The sequence below is a fragment of the Sander lucioperca genome, chromosome 6 (assembly GCF_008315115.2).
Source record: "Sander lucioperca isolate FBNREF2018 chromosome 6, SLUC_FBN_1.2, whole genome shotgun sequence".
Taxonomy (NCBI): domain Eukaryota; kingdom Metazoa; phylum Chordata; class Actinopteri; order Perciformes; family Percidae; genus Sander; species Sander lucioperca.
The window spans coordinates 18,283,133-18,299,721 of record NC_050178.1 but is presented as its reverse complement, the minus strand read 5'-3'; the positions used below and the strand labels follow the sequence as shown (position 1 = coordinate 18,299,721).

At 41.8% G+C, this 16,589-nt stretch overlaps 1 protein-coding gene across 19 annotated transcripts in view; it reads right to left on the bottom strand.

Moving 5' to 3' along the window:
- The window catches only part of plekha6 (pleckstrin homology domain containing, family A member 6), a 129,114-nt gene that overhangs the window by 21,398 nt on the left and 91,127 nt on the right, over positions 1 to 16,589 (bottom strand). For 8 of the 19 annotated variants that reach the window (XM_036001963.1, XM_036001964.1, XM_036001959.1 and 5 more), the window contains 9 exons: positions 12,400 to 12,581; positions 10,777 to 11,346; positions 6,985 to 7,453; positions 6,076 to 6,162; positions 4,679 to 4,732; positions 4,316 to 4,396; positions 2,110 to 2,181; positions 1,565 to 1,645; positions 353 to 502 (listed from right to left, as the gene is read on the bottom strand). In XM_036001963.1, the coding sequence (XP_035857856.1) occupies positions 353 to 502; positions 1,565 to 1,645; positions 2,110 to 2,181; positions 4,316 to 4,396; positions 4,679 to 4,732; positions 6,076 to 6,162; positions 6,985 to 7,453; positions 10,777 to 11,346; positions 12,400 to 12,581 (1,746 nt within the window). The remainder of the gene's footprint in view (positions 1 to 352; positions 503 to 1,564; positions 1,646 to 2,109; positions 2,182 to 4,315; positions 4,397 to 4,678; positions 4,733 to 6,075; positions 6,163 to 6,984; positions 7,454 to 10,776; positions 11,347 to 12,399; positions 12,582 to 16,589) is intronic. The other 11 variants (XM_036001960.1, XM_036001973.1, XM_036001972.1 and 8 more) reach the window with 8 other exon arrangements.

Sequence of the window (16,589 nt, the reverse complement as noted above, 5' to 3'; positions counted from 1 at the left end):
CGTGGTCAGCTAGCTACCTTTTGCAGCTATGTTTGTATCTTAATGTGTTAGTATGTGTGTATGTGTTTGAGCAGAGTGAACCGTTTTCTCTTATGAGAGACAGAAAATGTTGTATGTGAACATGCAATGACAATAAAGGCAGTCATTCATCTATTCATTGAAGTGTGTAAAAATTGTATTATAAAGGATAGGATTTATGGCCAGAGTAAGACCAAGTTTGTAAAAACACACGCGCACACGCACGCACACACACACACACACACACACACACACACACACACACACACACACACACACACACACACACACACACTATAAAGACTGAAGGTGAATATGTTATGCAGAGTCTTACACTGGAGGCCTGGGAGAGCTCCCCTCTGATGTTGATGAGCTGGTTCTGCAAGGTTTCCTTTTTGAAGCGCAGCTTGTCCATGGCCAACGGCTGGTTATGGTACAGCTCCATCTCCTGATGAGTCGCCACCAGCGCCTCCTCTAGGCTGTCCTGGGAACAGCAAGCATGGCAAGCAAGTAAGGAAGAGTTGATGGGAAACGAGCTTTCCTGCCAATATTCTTAAACTTAAATAACAGGTGAAGGATTTCAGCTCACCACTCTGAGTCTCAAAGACATATTCCAGTTAATTATACCAGTTGCGATTGGAAAAGAGCTATTCGTGGTTTTATTATTATTATTATTATTATTATTATTATTATTATTATATGTGGTGTTAGGACATATAACAACAGCTTTATTAGTACACGGTTTCTGGATTGAAAGTGTACATTTATTTTGAAAGTTAACATAAAAAAATAGTAATTGGGAGTATGTTATCACAGAACTCCCATACAACAGTAAGACAAAGGGCAGCCTAAAAATTTGACTGTAAAACGGAATCACCAAAGACTTCATTCATGACAAAAACTGAACATTTTGGGTAAGGTTATGTACATTGCAGCGCTGTTGTACTGTATTCAGGGCTTTAGAATGACACCCGCGAACCCGGGTAAAAATGTACTTTGGCGGGTAACATTGTAAAGGTACTAGCCAATTTGGCTGGCGATGAATGAAGCGGCCGGCTGCACAAACGATTTAGCACTGTTTCCGTATTGGTCTGTTTTCCGCCAAGATATTTGGCAGTTTTGTGTGTGTTTGGCTTGGAAATGTAATCTCAGACTGGCAACACTGCTTGTAGTACTAATCCTAAATTTCCCATGAACACTATGTCGTGACCTTTCGTATAACCGTTGGATACGTGCCTAGTGTGTGTGGTATCGCTTACAACTTTAATGTATATCTGTGGCACTCATAATCTGGTTTATTTTCCTTGGAAACAATGTGGCTAGTGGAAAATCTAATTGGCTGGTAACTCAAAAAAGTTCATTTAAAGCCCTGACTGTATTGACTTTAACTGCCGGGTGTTTCTATTTTTTGTGGCCAATGAGTATATATCAGAACAGAACCTCTGGTAAGAAGTGTTAAAAGCACAGATAACATCGTTTTTATTAGAACAGAACACATTTGGTTAGCTTTCTAATAACTCATGGTATAATACTGTGATGAATGTACCTTGTCCATTCTCAGTCGGTGGACAACAGCCTCGTGGTCTTTCAGAATCTGGCTCTGCTCACACAGTCGACCCAAGAGTTTCTGTCAGACAGGACAACGGGTGGTTACCACATATATTTTGTAGACACCAGGGAGAAGCCATAAAACCAAGAAAAAGAGTATAAGAACGTATCCACGTGAGACGTGAATACATGCATACAGTATAGGGCCAAAGGTATACAAACACCAGGACAATAAACCTATATCTGATAGCTGTGTGAATTTTTGTTATAATTAGCTTAGGAATTCTTAAATTACAGGCCTTGACCACCAAAATCCTAATCCTCATACTTGAGTCCAAGTGAAAAGTTTGTGCCAAATTGAAAGAAAGTCCCTTAAGTTGTTCCTGAGATATAGGAGAATGGTACGCGGACAGACAGACGGACAACCCGAAAACGTAATGCCTCCGGACACAGCTGTCGCCGGCGCAGAGGCTTAAAAAGTGTGAATCATCTGAGTGTGATGGTGCGTTTGTATGCTTATTGTGTGCGTGCAGTGTCTCTTACACTGGTTTCAATCTCGTTGAGCTTTAGTGTAGGATGTAACTCTCTGCTATAGACATCATGGAAGGGAGGCACCTGGTAAAACAAACATGGAACAAATCGTCTAAATGATCAACCTCAATCAAACAGTAACTAGCCCAATGAGAAGAAAGCATAGTTCAATGTTTAAATTATGTTCTTTATTCTGAGGAATGTACAGCTTCAGTTATTCAAAAAGTCATCAATAACAACATTTCTATGAGAAATGATGATTTCTCTGCCAACAAAGAATTGGTTATTTTTGCAATGAGCTATAAGTGATTATTTTCCTGACAGCGTTTTCACGTTTGCTGCAGCACATGGCAGGTGACAACGTTTCTGCAAAAATACAGCATGTAACATCTGCCACCAGTTGGATGGAGCCAGAAGAACTCCATGGAGCCAATCTTCAGTTTAATATAAATGACATGTCGGCATACGTATAGTGCACACCTGCATGTTGCCTCATTTGTAATCATCACAGAAGCTCCTTGGTTCATGTCTCAGAATGAAGAACTGAGTTGAAATGTGTCATGATACATCTTGGGCTATAAAGAACTGAAAGGAGTTGAGTGGGAAGTTGTTTCCTGCCCAGCATCCCTCTACCACACCGCCAACACAGTTGTTACATCCACATTTACAATGTGTCCTCCCAAGATCTCTGATTGAATGCGATGAATGGGAACACAATGTTGCTGAAAACAGTGTTGCCTGAAACCAATCTTTATAACAGCACCATGGAAAGTTGAGATGAATGTTGAAACGGTTGGACACACTTTAATGGACATGACGACTTAGCTGAATGAGTCCTGAAGGCCTGCTGCACTGCTAACAATGCATTGGCCAAGTTTGTGAAAGGGGGGGTGGGATGGGTTCGGGCCAGGCTGTAAATTGTCAAAAGATTGTGCAAATTTCCTGGTGTTTTTTATTTTTATATGCAGACCTTAACCGTATGTATCATGTATGGGCTGTGTACGGCTGTGTGTGAGCGCCATCTTCTGGAGATCTATTCAACTTCCTCGCAGGGATGATTATGCAATATTTTCATTTCATTTTTTACAGTGGAAATTTGGGTCTTTAATCAGGCTCGGGTGTAAAACTGCTGCCGTGGTTAAGGCTCGGGTGGGGCTTTGACAGAAACTATGCGTGTTTACAGTATGTAGGGACAGGCCAGATTTCTTTGGGCCTTGAAGGCCTTTAAAGTGACCTGAAATTGTCCACATTGGACAATGGAGACATTAGTGAACAACAGGTCAGATGTGCAAATAGTCCTGTTAATACTACATTCAGTTGGTGGACGTGTTCACACCTGCAGACTGCGCATCTTTTCTGCATATACGGTCCACACAGTCATACGATGTTTTCAGTAAAATGTATACAGACTAAGCAGAAGCAGAATGTAGGCTAAAAAATGTACGAAGGAATGATGGAGAAGAACATAACCGTGAATCTGTTTGACTGTGAGTGACAGTATGGACAACATGCATGCAGACGAGACAAGGACTGAAGACAAGAGAGGCAGGCTTGGGTTGGTATGGGATATCTAGTTAGTGGTCAATACAGGCCTTTGTCCAGGTATGAATGAGGACTAAACTGGCCTAGCCTGGACCAGTGGTGGAATGTAACTAAGTACATTTGTAAGTACAAATGTTGAGGTACTTGTACTTTACTTGACTCTTTTCTTTTCATGCCACTTTCTACTTCTACTCCGCTACATTTCAGAGAGAAATATTGTACTTTTCACTCCACTACATTCATCTGACAGCTGTATGTACTAGTTACTTTACAAATTAAGTGAAATGATTAGACCATTAAACACAGAACAGATTTTTCTGAATTGAGTACTTTTACTTTCATACTTTAAGCACATTTTCCTGATGATACTTACATACTTTCACTTAAGTAACATTTTCAATGCAGGAGTTTTAGTTGTAACAGAGTATTTTTACAGTGTGGTATTAATACTTTTACTTAAGTAGAGGATCTGAATACTTCTTCCACCGCTGGCCTGGACTAGCCAACTGGCATAGAAGTTCCCTAATTAGTTCCAAAGTCAAAAAGGCGTTTCAGAAGAAAAGTCCAGCTGGAAAATAGAGTGACTAGCTAAGGCTTAACCCCTAAGAGAAGCAGCTGTGATGCAGTGCTGCTGGCTGAAGCCTGCCTCCCTGCGGGGCTCTCTCTCCTCCCTTACTTGTACACAGAGCTTTGCTGTTGAGGATGAGCGCTCCACCATTCGGCGAACCGTGCCAATTAGGTGGCTTCCTTCGAGCACCTGAAGATTCAGCTCAGATTACAGACACCTGGCAACAAGCTTGAGGAACAGCATGATTGGAACAATACTGGAACTGTGCTAGGGGTAAGCTAATAATATATATATGTTTTTTTAATTTACAGGCTAGTGTCCTTTGGAAGGAAAGGAGAAACATGGGAAAGGAGACAATAACAGGGAATAAAGAAGGGGGGAAGGAAACTCAGGCACTTACTCGACACTGACTGGGTAACAGTGTGTGTGAAATATGTAATGGCAAACAATACTGTGTGTGCATCCTCTTACCTGTTGGTCTAAGTAATCCAGGTTGCGCTGCAGCTGTAGATCTAATATGTCCTCCTGAGTCAAGCAGCAGCAGCGACAGCGACATACATGGAAATCACACAGATACATACTGTACAGATAGAAGGCTTTCAGGTAGGACAGCAGCAAAGCAAAGCACCACAGCCAATCTGCCAATCACACTGAAGCTCTACAGCTCCTTAGCAATAATCCAACTGTTACACTTTACACTGAATTAAACACCGCTAGATGTTAATGTCTGGGCAGTTTTTGATTAAAAGCTGCTCAATTCACTGTTCTTGGTCTTTTTAACAAACAACAAACAAATGGAAAATATCTTTTATTTCTTAAATGTAATCTCAGGTCTCTGTTGCTAGCTTGTTCTGGGGCTTCATCAGTCTTACTACTTTAAAACGTGTGAATGCTTCTTGCGTTCAACGCGATCGGGACGGTGTGGACGGCGTTGCGGCCTGGGTGACTCTGCGCGGAGGGTCTAAGCGCTGAACCATGCAAATCCAAGATTTTGTACCAACGTGGACATGGTCTCAGACGGTTGTGGCTAGAAGGGATACAGCTACGGACGGAAATTACACAAAATTTAGCTAAATCTCGCAAATTCTACCAAAATCTCGCAACATCTCGGCTAAAATAACAAGATAGTCATTTTAATACTTTCACTGAGAAAACCCTAACCCTAACCCTAACCACAATCTTTTTCCTAAACTTAACTAGTCGTTTTGGTGCCTAAATTTAGCTGTCGTTGCCCAAGCTGTATTCCTTCTAGCCTTAACCGTCTCAGACTGCATTGCGATGATTGTCTACAGAAGAGAAGAAGTCCGTTCTCGGATGGTTTGCGGCGACCATGCCCGCCGTCTGTACTGCCGCGGTCGCGCTGACCGCAAGAAGCATGACATCCGTTTAAGTACAGAGACCACCTCTTCAAGGAGGTCTCGGTACGCTTGATTGGTTACGCATGCGATTGTTGCATTCACACCTGCCCAAATGAACTGCACTAAGGGGGGGAAATCAACTGTAGTGCGATTCAACCAAACTAAATGAGGCAGGTGTAAAGCCCCCTAAGTCACGTGTAAATGTGTACCTCCTATGTGTAAACTAAAACACATACACTCACACACATACACTCACACACATATGCACACAAGAGCGGTCCCAGCACCGTGTTAGGGACAGGACAGCAGAGAGGAGAAGAAGAAAGAATAGTTCCAGACAGAGAGTGGTGTGTGCAGGATTAGTACAGATATACAGGAGAAACCCCGAAGCAAAGCTACACATACAGTAGCGCTGCATTAAGTGCCAGAACTACTGTGGACCGGACTGTGTGTATGACTATAGGTTGTCCAGCAGATGGAGATGTATTACAGCACATTAGCGGCACATACCATTTTATTGTGGATGGAAGGGGATACAGGGTAGTTGTAGTGGTATAATCCTTGGCTTAAGGACCTCCTATCACCAGGGTAGTCATACTGAAGGAGGGAGGGAAGGTAATAAGGAAAGAAGGGAGGGAATAATTGAGGCAAGAATGAATGACAGTTGTTAGACGGAAGTAAGATGAATATGGTTACAGCAGATTAAAACAGAACATTAATCTCTCATTCTTTCTTTCATCTCTGTTGACTTCATGAGGATCTGTTTGTGCTACCCACGGTCATTTACAGTCAGTTTTAATTTAAAGATTTTATTCAAAGCCTTTCCATTTGGTTTACTTTCCTAAAATCAAAAGCTGCATTCAGTCTAATTATCAGGGAAAACATGGGATACAAGCTGGCTCCCACTAAATTAGGTCCCCAAAATAAGAGAGTTGTTGATGAAACAAAGAAATGGTCAAGTTGAGTTGGTACGTTTAGGGCTGGGTATCGTTAAATTTTTTTAGATACCAGTACCGATACGTGAAAATCCATTTCAACAAAAATAAACTACAAAATTACACATTATGGCACACATCTTTTAATTTTTTTCAACTCCTACTACGAGAGCCCCGTCTCTCTGTGTAACATAGAGTTTTTCCTGCCTGTCTTTACGATGTGTAACGTTAGACAGCCAATTAGCAGCATGAGTAGATCGTGGTAGAAGAATGCTGCATGCTTATTGGCTCACACTGACGCTGATGATATTTGCTCCTTAGGTATTGGAATTGGGTATTGAATGACAAGGCATTTTTCAATACTCGATACTAAGGAGGAAATTCGCTCAGTGCCTAAAAAGTATCAATGTTCGGTACCCAGCCCTAGTTTTACTACTAGTATTATCTACTGTGTAATTCTAAAAACACACACTCGTGGTTTTACCTTGGGCGAGCTGAGGGATCTCCGCAGGCTGTAGACGGATGGATCAGCATAGATCACGTCGTCCCTCATCCCCCTTTGAAAGCGGTCGAAGCGGGCAGACGGCGACCGGGCCGGTGAGGCAAAGTTGGGCGAGTAGGATGACGAGGACGGAGACCTGGGCACAGACCTGGAGCGCGGCTGGATGGACAGACGTCTCATGGATGTTTCCATTCCGCCATAGCCCTGCGGCCGCCACTGCTCCCTGGGCATTGTGGGTCCGTACAGCTGATGAGGTCCGTCCCTCAGCGAGTGGCGCTTCTCCTCCACAGTCCAGCGCCGGTCGTAGCCCCCCACAGTAGAGACGGAGCAAATGCTGTCGGGTCGGACCCCTGGCGGGTACAGGGCGTACTCCTCCACATACTGGGGGCCACCAGGGTAGCCATAGTAGTCACCTGGGCCCCCCCGGTTCACTGGGTAGTAACGAGACGGGCTGCAAGGACAGGAGAATATTGCTTTATCAAATATCATGTCAAATCATGTTGAGTTTGGTTTGAAGGTGTTTAAACCAGCAGCAGTAGAAATGTTATGTGCAGCCTCTTGGTTTTATTAAACAAAGGCATGGCTAAAATAAAGAATGAAATGTCATATTTGTCAGGGAGGCCAGCTGTATTATAACGCACATCTCTTGCTACCTTGATAAGACCATTTTATTATAATCTATAACACTGTAAATTGTAAACTCACTGTGTAAGCCACTTTACTAACCAAATACTGTACATGAGGCATTTTGGTTAAGTTTCCTTATTTATAAGATTATGTCAGATGTCAGTGTTTTCCCTCAAATGTCTGTCCATGAGCTGTGCTGTACTCTATGAACAGGTAAATTATATTAGTTTTGCCTCTGGAGAGCCTCTGGATCTCAATAAAACTAGTCTCACATTGCCAGATCCACAGCGCTGTGGAGATGGGTCTGGCTACACCACACACATATTCTGACATAGGAGAAAAAAAACACTCTTTAAACCAATCACAGTGGTCTTGGGAGGCGCTAAGCTCCAGACGCAGCGAGCGTGGCTCTGCTAAATAGTCTCGGGAAGGAACTTTTATTGGTGGAACATTTGCATCCCGCAAAAGAAAACGCCTCATACAATATTAAATGAAGTAAACTGTTCACACAATACAGTAACGTGAGTTATTTAAATTAGCTGATACATGGGTAAACCTCATTTACATTCCAGATGCATCCAGCGCATTTGGAATATCTGTCTCATTTAGGGTTTTTACCACATTTTGTGACAGTTTACGGCCTACGGTCAGCTCTGTCCGTTGTTATGGTTGTTGTACACAAACCAACCAGCATGCCCAGAAGAAAAGCCCACATTTTTGGTCAGAAGAAGAAACACTCCACCTACAAACATGATGAAAGACTTGGGTATCAACAGGTTTTTGGATATGCACAACTCCGACCTTTTCAAGAAGCTGGTTGAAAGAATTAAAGAGGGATGGTGTGTTCACACGGTAAAACGAGTCCTCCACCGCTGGAAAACTTCTATACTTCTAAAAATCCTATTTTATGCTGCTGCATGTAAAAGGGAATATTAGTGGAATATTCACTTCCATTAGCCATGTACACAGCTTAGTCAGAATAGTGTCTTTTTTGGAATAAGGGCAAAAACCGGAATACTATGTGCATGTAAATGTAGCCACTGTCCATAGCCATGTTTCCATCCACACGTTTTTATGCAAATTAAGTAATATTGAATGAAAAAGGCCTTATGGAAACACAAAAATTCGATTGAATTTCATATATATCGACACAAAGTTTGTACGTTCGATCTCATCGGATTTTCTCTTAATCGGTAAACGGCTTATGCGATAAACGCTGATGGAAACGTTATTTGCCGACGAAATAATGAATTGCGATTACGTTTATTTTATGGTTGCAACACGCTATAAAACAAAGAAGAAGAAGAAGTTTTAGATCATTTCCACAAACTAGGCGAGAGCATTTTTGAATTTAATTCATGAGCGAAATATAACGGCTATTTTAGACAGCAAAAATCTAAGAAATATAATATAGTGTATCTGCATCGTCATTGTTGTCTTACTATAGCTTGATATGTTGCTATCAGCGGCGAGATCCATTTTGGCGAGCAAAACTTTCTTCGCAAATGTTGGCTTGAATGTTGTGTGATTCAGTGCGAAAATGAATGGAAACACCTTAAAATGTATCAAATCTATTCGATATACCAGTTTGACTGCAAAACAGCATGTGATGTCATTAGGCACAGGTTTTTATTGGCTTTAAAGCCGTTGGATGGAAACACAATTTCACCAGCTTTATTCGCATGGATGCTTTTAGCGAACTTCAGATAATTGGATTGATAAAGTGGATGAAAAACACAAACATTGAATAAAACTACAATTAGTAAGTACTAAACATTATAATGTAGCACTGCTAGCTGAATATTGTCAGGTGATGGCTCATGTAGGAGCCATCACTTGACAATATTCTGCACTATGCATATTTATTTATTACTCTGTGTCACCTCCTACTGTGCAAGATGAGCCGCTGTAACAAGGGAATTTCCCCAGTGTAAGATTAATAAAGTCTATCTTATCTTGTCTTATCTTACTATGAAGCTCATTCAGCAGCAGAATACTGCACCCTCGGTGCAAGAAGGAGCGCTACCACAGGTCCTTCATTCCAGCAGCAGTCAAGACTCTTTAATGCAACATCAGAATGTAGCACTGCTAGCTGTCTCTGCAATATGAGCCATCACTGGACAATATTCTGCACTATACATATTTATTTATTTATTACTTTTAACTCTTGAAAGTTACCTTCAACTGCGCAATATGTCATCTCTATTCATCCGCACCTTACTCTGTATTAATCTGTATATCTGTGTTTATATACTGTCTGTTTATAGGGTGTTTAAGGGTGTTTATTGTGTAAATATGTTTGTTTTATTACTATTATTATTATTATAACTAATTCTATTTTTTTCTATTTCTTAAACTTTATGTATATGTTTTCTCTACTGTCTACTTAATGTGTATTTGTGTTATTCTGATGTGTGTACATTTTTTTCTTTTGAGCTGCTGTAGCACAGGAATTTCCCCAGTGTGGGATTAATAATGTCTATCTCTCTTATCTTTCTTCTCTTTATTTAACCAATTGTTTTTTTTAATCTTCTTCCTTTTCCTTTTCTTCTTTCACTATCTTCCCCACCCAATTCCAATAATTCTTTAATTCAACTTAAAGCTTTAGTGCGTAACATTTTTATAATAATGAACGTCCGTTACATTCATGCCATTGCCAAATGAGTTGCTACAAAGCTAATTAAGACTATCAGCTCCACACAACTCTCTCTGTATTTCTCAGTGCGGCTGTGTTTAGAAACTGGTGTCGTCCGGTGACTTGAGAAAACTCGAGGGAAGATAATGACCTCTTCTGAAGAGTCCATCATGTTTTTTTAATCCTCTGTGTCCTCCTTGAGCTGCTAGCAACTGCGTGAAGTAGGGGTTGAGGTGGTGTGTGATCACGGAAGGCTTGTATCATGTGGACGTGCCGACAGAATTGTTGTCATTACTTAGAATTCCTCATGAGGGAGACAGAAACTACGCACCATAGCTTTAATTCTTCAGTGTTACTGTCTGTATTTTATACCACTATGACCCCTGTGTTTTGTTTCTCTTGTCAATGGTTGATGTTGTTATTTGTTTGTTTGTTCTGTCTTGTTCAATATCACTAATAAAAAGTAAAAAAAATAAAGAGAGAGAGAGAGAGAGACGGGTGTCATGTTCTACCTGTTGAGGTCCTCCTGTGAGGCCATGCCCCGCCGCTGGTTGACCCACTGCTGCAGCTGGGCCATGGAGCTCTTCCTCTGGGCCACCCTCTCTGGAGCCGTCCGCGGCACAAAGCCCCTCCTCAGCACCACATTGTCCTGCTGCTCCCTGGGGTCCTGTGTCGGGCCGACACCCCCCTCCGGGGGTCCCTGAGGGGTACGGTGTCCGCTGTGACTCCTGGAGAGAGGGGCTTGGCTGTGGCTGTTGTGGGGCGCGGCGTTGCGAGTGCCCCAACCGTTTGGATGTTGACTCGGGTGAGGGGCGTGGTCAGGACCAGTACCTCCGCCTTCGTCTTCGCCGTCTCCGCCGCCTTCTCCTCGTCTGCCGTAGTTCTTTGTGCCCTCCTGGTCGGAGCAGGGGGTGGAGGGCGGGGGGGTCTCGAGGCTGTTCACCCCATTGATTTTAGGGTAGGGGGGGAAGTCATTGTCCGTTTCATTGTGTGCTTGTGTGTGTGGATGCTGCGGGGTCTGTGGGTTGGGTGCCTTGGTCACCATGGTGTGGTTGAGATCAACTGTGGCGTCCGAGTTTATTCTGCGAAATTATAAGGGAAAAGAGAGCATGAGAATAGATAGGCAACTTTGATTTTTAGTAGTAGAAAATCTTAACACCAGGCCAAATAACGAATAATGAGTCAATGATCAACACTAATAATCCTAGTGGTGGCCAAATGAAGCCCCATAAAGTTCAAGTTAATGATGCATTTTCTTTATTTTCTGAGCCCTCTAGGTGGCGCTTTCTGTTTAACAAAAGGTTGAAAGCACACTGAACTGCCATTCCTTGGGCCTTTTTTGAAACCAAAAGCGCCATCTCCGCCTCAAATGCTGTAACCATACATCCCTGGTTCTGGGCTACTTTAGAAACGTGGGGGTGCAACATGGCAGGCTCTGTGGAAAATGGACCTTTCAGGTGATTATACACTAATGAAAACATAATTTCAGTAAGATTTCAGTCAGATCTTAAATAGTCTCGCATTGCCAGACCTTCCTCCACAGCGCTGCGTAGGAGGGACTGGCTAGTCCACACAGCATTCCGGGATGGGAGAAAAATGTGCTCTGGTTTATTGGCATTTATTTAAACCAATCACAATCGTCTTGGGCGGTGCTAAGCGCCAGACGGAGTCACTTGTTTTGGTGGAACATGTGTACGTTCAAAAGTTGTTTTAGTCGTGCAACAGAAAACTCAGATTGGACAGATAGTCTAGCTAGCTGTCTGGATTTACCCTGCAGAGATCTGAGGAGCAGTTAACCATAGTCCTCAGAAATCCACCGCAGTTTAGAATGCCAACATCAAGAAAGAGGAAGGTAACGGACATCTGGCTGAAAAGAGTGACATCCAACGGAATTTCCGGCAGCACCGAAGCAATCCTGAAACGTCGTTTCATGTAGACCAGATCTCAGATAGACTCTCATAAATCGTACACACTGGTGCGTCAAGATATAAATATCAAATAGTAGCCCATACAATATTGCCAAGACTATATTCGACAGGCACGATTAAATATGATTGCCTATAATGTATGTCCAGCATGACTCCGTGTGTGTGTGTGTGTGTGTGTGTGTGTGTGTGTGTGTGTGAGAACAGCACCTATGTGTTGGCTGGATGATGACCTCTGCAGCCTCGCTCATAGCTCTGATCCACCCTTCCTGTTCCTCATGGCTGTCTGCGCTGAAGTAGTACGTCCTGGTGCCGGCGTGCTCCGCCTGCATGCAAAACACAACAGGATCCTTCAACTCGCCATCCTCACCCTCCTCCTTCTCTGAATTCACCTACAGAGGGAGACAAAACACACAGAGGCAGCACACATCAGTAACAGTTGTAGAGCCATGCCGGGTATTGTCCGACTCCACACGCCCAGCATCTCTATCAGTACAAACTTCCATCTCCTCATGCAACCAAGAAGCATGCTACTGAAGATGTCCAGGTAAAAGGTAATTCTGGTTCATTATTATAAGTAAACCACTTTATTATTAAAAGAACTATTCAGAAACAAATATGTGCTTATGAGCTGGACCAGTGATTTTTCATTTGGATGTTTTTTGTTTGTTGACTGTTAAATGGTTTTTGGTTCCTCTGTTCAGACTATTTTGGTCTTGCTTTTGTCCAAAAGGATTGATTTGTTCAAGCCGGCCGAGTTGAACATGGACACTGATGGAGTTCTCTATTATCTATGAATAACGTATGAAAATTAGGCGGGGTAGGTTCTCAACTTCTTCCTACCCCTTTTGAACATCAACAATATTATTTTAGTTGCTTATTTGTTACTTATTTGTTGCTGAGGATCCTGTTTGTTTTTTCTTTTTTATTGCTTATAAGTTTGACCTTATGTTTGTATCTTTTTAGCATGTTCAATAAATTGACTAAAAAAATAAATAAAAAATATGGACGTCAAACTGAAAGAGAGTACATCTGACAGGGCACTTATACTGTACTCCACTGCATAAGAAAACTATGAACGCACAATTACTGTGAACTAAGTACAGTAGACCAAAGTGCAAACAGGAAGTGCGTCTCCAAACTGAGATGAACGACTGCAACGGAACGTTTATGTACAGATTGGAAAGCCCCTTGAGGCACATTATGAGTTATGATATTGGGCTGTATGAATCAAATTGACTATACTTGAGTTTGGGTAATCATTTTATAGTCTTCTTTCTTTATCTCTCCTAAATAAGTGTGTCTAAAATAGGGGTTTGTTTCCAACCTGGCTACATGTCAGACTGCTCATGTGTCATGCACTGACGTTTTTTTAGCAATGCCACCGTTGTTCCCCGATCTCAGCAATTAACTTGGTGAGCATAATGTTGCTGTTACTAATACAATTAATGGACATAAATACAAAAATAAGACCCAAGTTGTTATAAACCAGAATTATCCTTTAATGACATCAAAGCACAATCCACTGGTCAACTGTTCTCATATTAAAGCTACACTCACTGATTCTGTTACAGTTCCAAACAGCACCTCTTAATCCTTAAATATCCTCCCAGCTCGTCTTATATTTTAAAACTCAAACCAGTTCACAGTTAAGTTTTAAAACTAGGTTCGTAGCAGGCCCCCAGGAATTGCGCTGGGCTTTGAAGCCAATTTGACATAGCGGCCAAACAGTGGAACTTCTTTGTCCATCACGTGATGCCATGGGGCCCAGAAAGACTTTTCCCCATAGACTTACATGACGAAAGAGGCGTCTGTAAAACACTGGATAAAAGCGTCACAACTAGGGCTTGAAGTTTTTGGCAACCAGCCACTGTGGCAGCATCTGTGTGTCCCTTCAAATGTGGCATATCCACCTGCCACACATGCTTTTTAACAGCAAATTTGTTTTGCCTCATGAAGGTGAAATACAGGAAATGCATCAGCATCGTTCTTGAACTTGGTAAGAATACACATTTAAGTGCTGTCAAGTTATTAATGTAATCAATATAATTAAGGACTCTCAGAATATACATTTTTTAAATCTTTTTATTTATTGTTTTCAACTTTTTTTAGCTCAAATCCGAGGATATGGCGGACTTTGTTGGAGTTGCCACAACAGTGGCAAAAAACAACTTATGAATCACTTAATTCTAATTGGCTACCCGCCAATTTGCCCGCATCTGGTGTGTGGTCGGGTGTTAATTTCAGGCCCTGTTCCTAACCCCCGCAAAATTACTTGTTTCACTGTTAGTATTTGATCCATACGGTCTGATAACATTTGGAAAGTCTAGAAGAGCTGTACGATTAACTCATTTTATCCCTATTTAAGTTAGAGGAGTACTAGTCTATATACTTGATGTTCCACTTCCGGGATAGTTCCGGTGCCGCAGGAAATTCTGCCAGATGCATGTATTTTCGCCCACAAAACAAGTTCCTTCCTATTTCGCAGCGGCTCCGTGCGGAGCTTAGTGACGCCCATGACGATTGTGATTGGTTTAAAGAAATGCCAATAAACCAGAGCATGTTTTTTGAATGCTGTGTGGACTAGCCAGACCTTCCTCCGCAGCGCTGTGGAGGAAGGTCTGGCAAAGCAAGAGTAGCGGAATGCTAAACCGGAGGTTTTAGGCTTGCGGAGGTCTCTAGTGCCCCTGCTCTATGGGCCACACAGCGAAGAAGCAGTAAGTAGGCCATTTTACACGCGGAAGTTGAACTTTTTTGGCTTCATGCGCCACTGAGCAACTCTCATAGGAATAAATGGGGCTCCGCCTCGAACGCTGTATCCAGGTCTTATTATACATCCATGGTTTGTAGAGGTGGTATTGGTTGCAATAACAAAATCAGTGTGTACCTTTGACATACAGATTTGACATGCAGTCACGTAAACAACCAAAACATAACAAGACAAGACTGTCATGCATGAATCCTTTGGTTTCCAACTGGTATGCGGGCATGCAGTACAAGAGACGTAAGCATGCATTCTTTACAGACAGGACAGATCATCAAAAGGAAGGATGGTAAAACATCAACACTGTACCTACTGTACTTTCTACCACGACAGGAGACAGCCAGGGCCGGCAGACCTCACAGGGGTGGACAGAGGTGGGAGGGAGAGGAGACAATGGGGGTGGGGGGGAGGGGGGGGGGGTGGATGTGGTGTGGTAAATGTTAATGGTTGTGGTGTCAAAGGTCACAGGTCACTGCTGTTAAGTGCAATGTCAGGGCCTGAGTATCAGTGGTGGAAGTAATCAGATCCTTTACTTCAGTAAAAGTACTAATACCACACTGTAAAAAGTAAAAGTCCTGCATTGAAATGTTACTTAAGTAAAAGTATGTAAGTATCATCAGGAAAATGAAGTCAAAGTATTAAAAGTAAAAGTAATCAATGCAGAAAAACGCATTTTAGAAGCTGGAAAAGATCCAAACAGTTGTGTGTTTAATGGTCTAATCATTTCAGCTGGACTTGTAGGCCGTTATATTGTTGGCTAGTTTCATTTATAGTAAAACATCAGATTTTATAAAGTACATGTGTTTTGTGTGCAAAAATCTGAATGTGTAAAGTAACTAGTAACTAAAGCTGTCAGATGAATGAGTAAAAAGAGTAAAAAGTACAATATTTCTCTCTGAAATGTAGCGGAGTAGAAGTAAAAAGTGGCATGAAAAGAAAGGACTCAAGTAAAGTACAAGTACCTAAAATTGGTACTAAAATACAGTACTTGAGAAAATGTACTTAGTTACCACCGCTGCTGGAAATATTTTCTATTAGCCAGTGGCTGTCTATTATTAGAAGAGGAGAGATGGTTAAAACATCTGGAGCCTTTAAATAGCTTACATTACAAAGAAGATACAGACTGTATGAAACCGTTTTTGAACTCTTAAAAGACATTGTTTTAGTGTTTACTTTTGAGGACATTTAGGTTCCCGATGTTTTTCAGAGCCATATTCAGTGTGAAGGGACACAGGTTTCAAATGCAAATCCACATGGATACTGACAGTTAACAAACATATTGTCCCTATGGACACTAACTGTGCATAAGTCACTAATGAGGGGGAAACCTTGTATGGGTAGACAGTCATGTTTAGAGCAATGCTAATGTGACCCCAGAGACACCTTACTTATTTCTCAAAAATAAAAATAATTAAATAAAACATACTAATAGTGTAATAATCACAGTTAAACAGCAATAAATGCAGCTGATGCCATCAAATTATGTAATATGTAAGTCAAAACAATTTCAGAGATATACCACAAGAGGACAGCACAAGCAAATAAGTTGGCCAAAGATATCATTCACTGTTCATTTAGTAAGCATTCGCTGTGGCCTTTTCTGACTGATTCTCCAATCACCAAGAGATGAAACGTC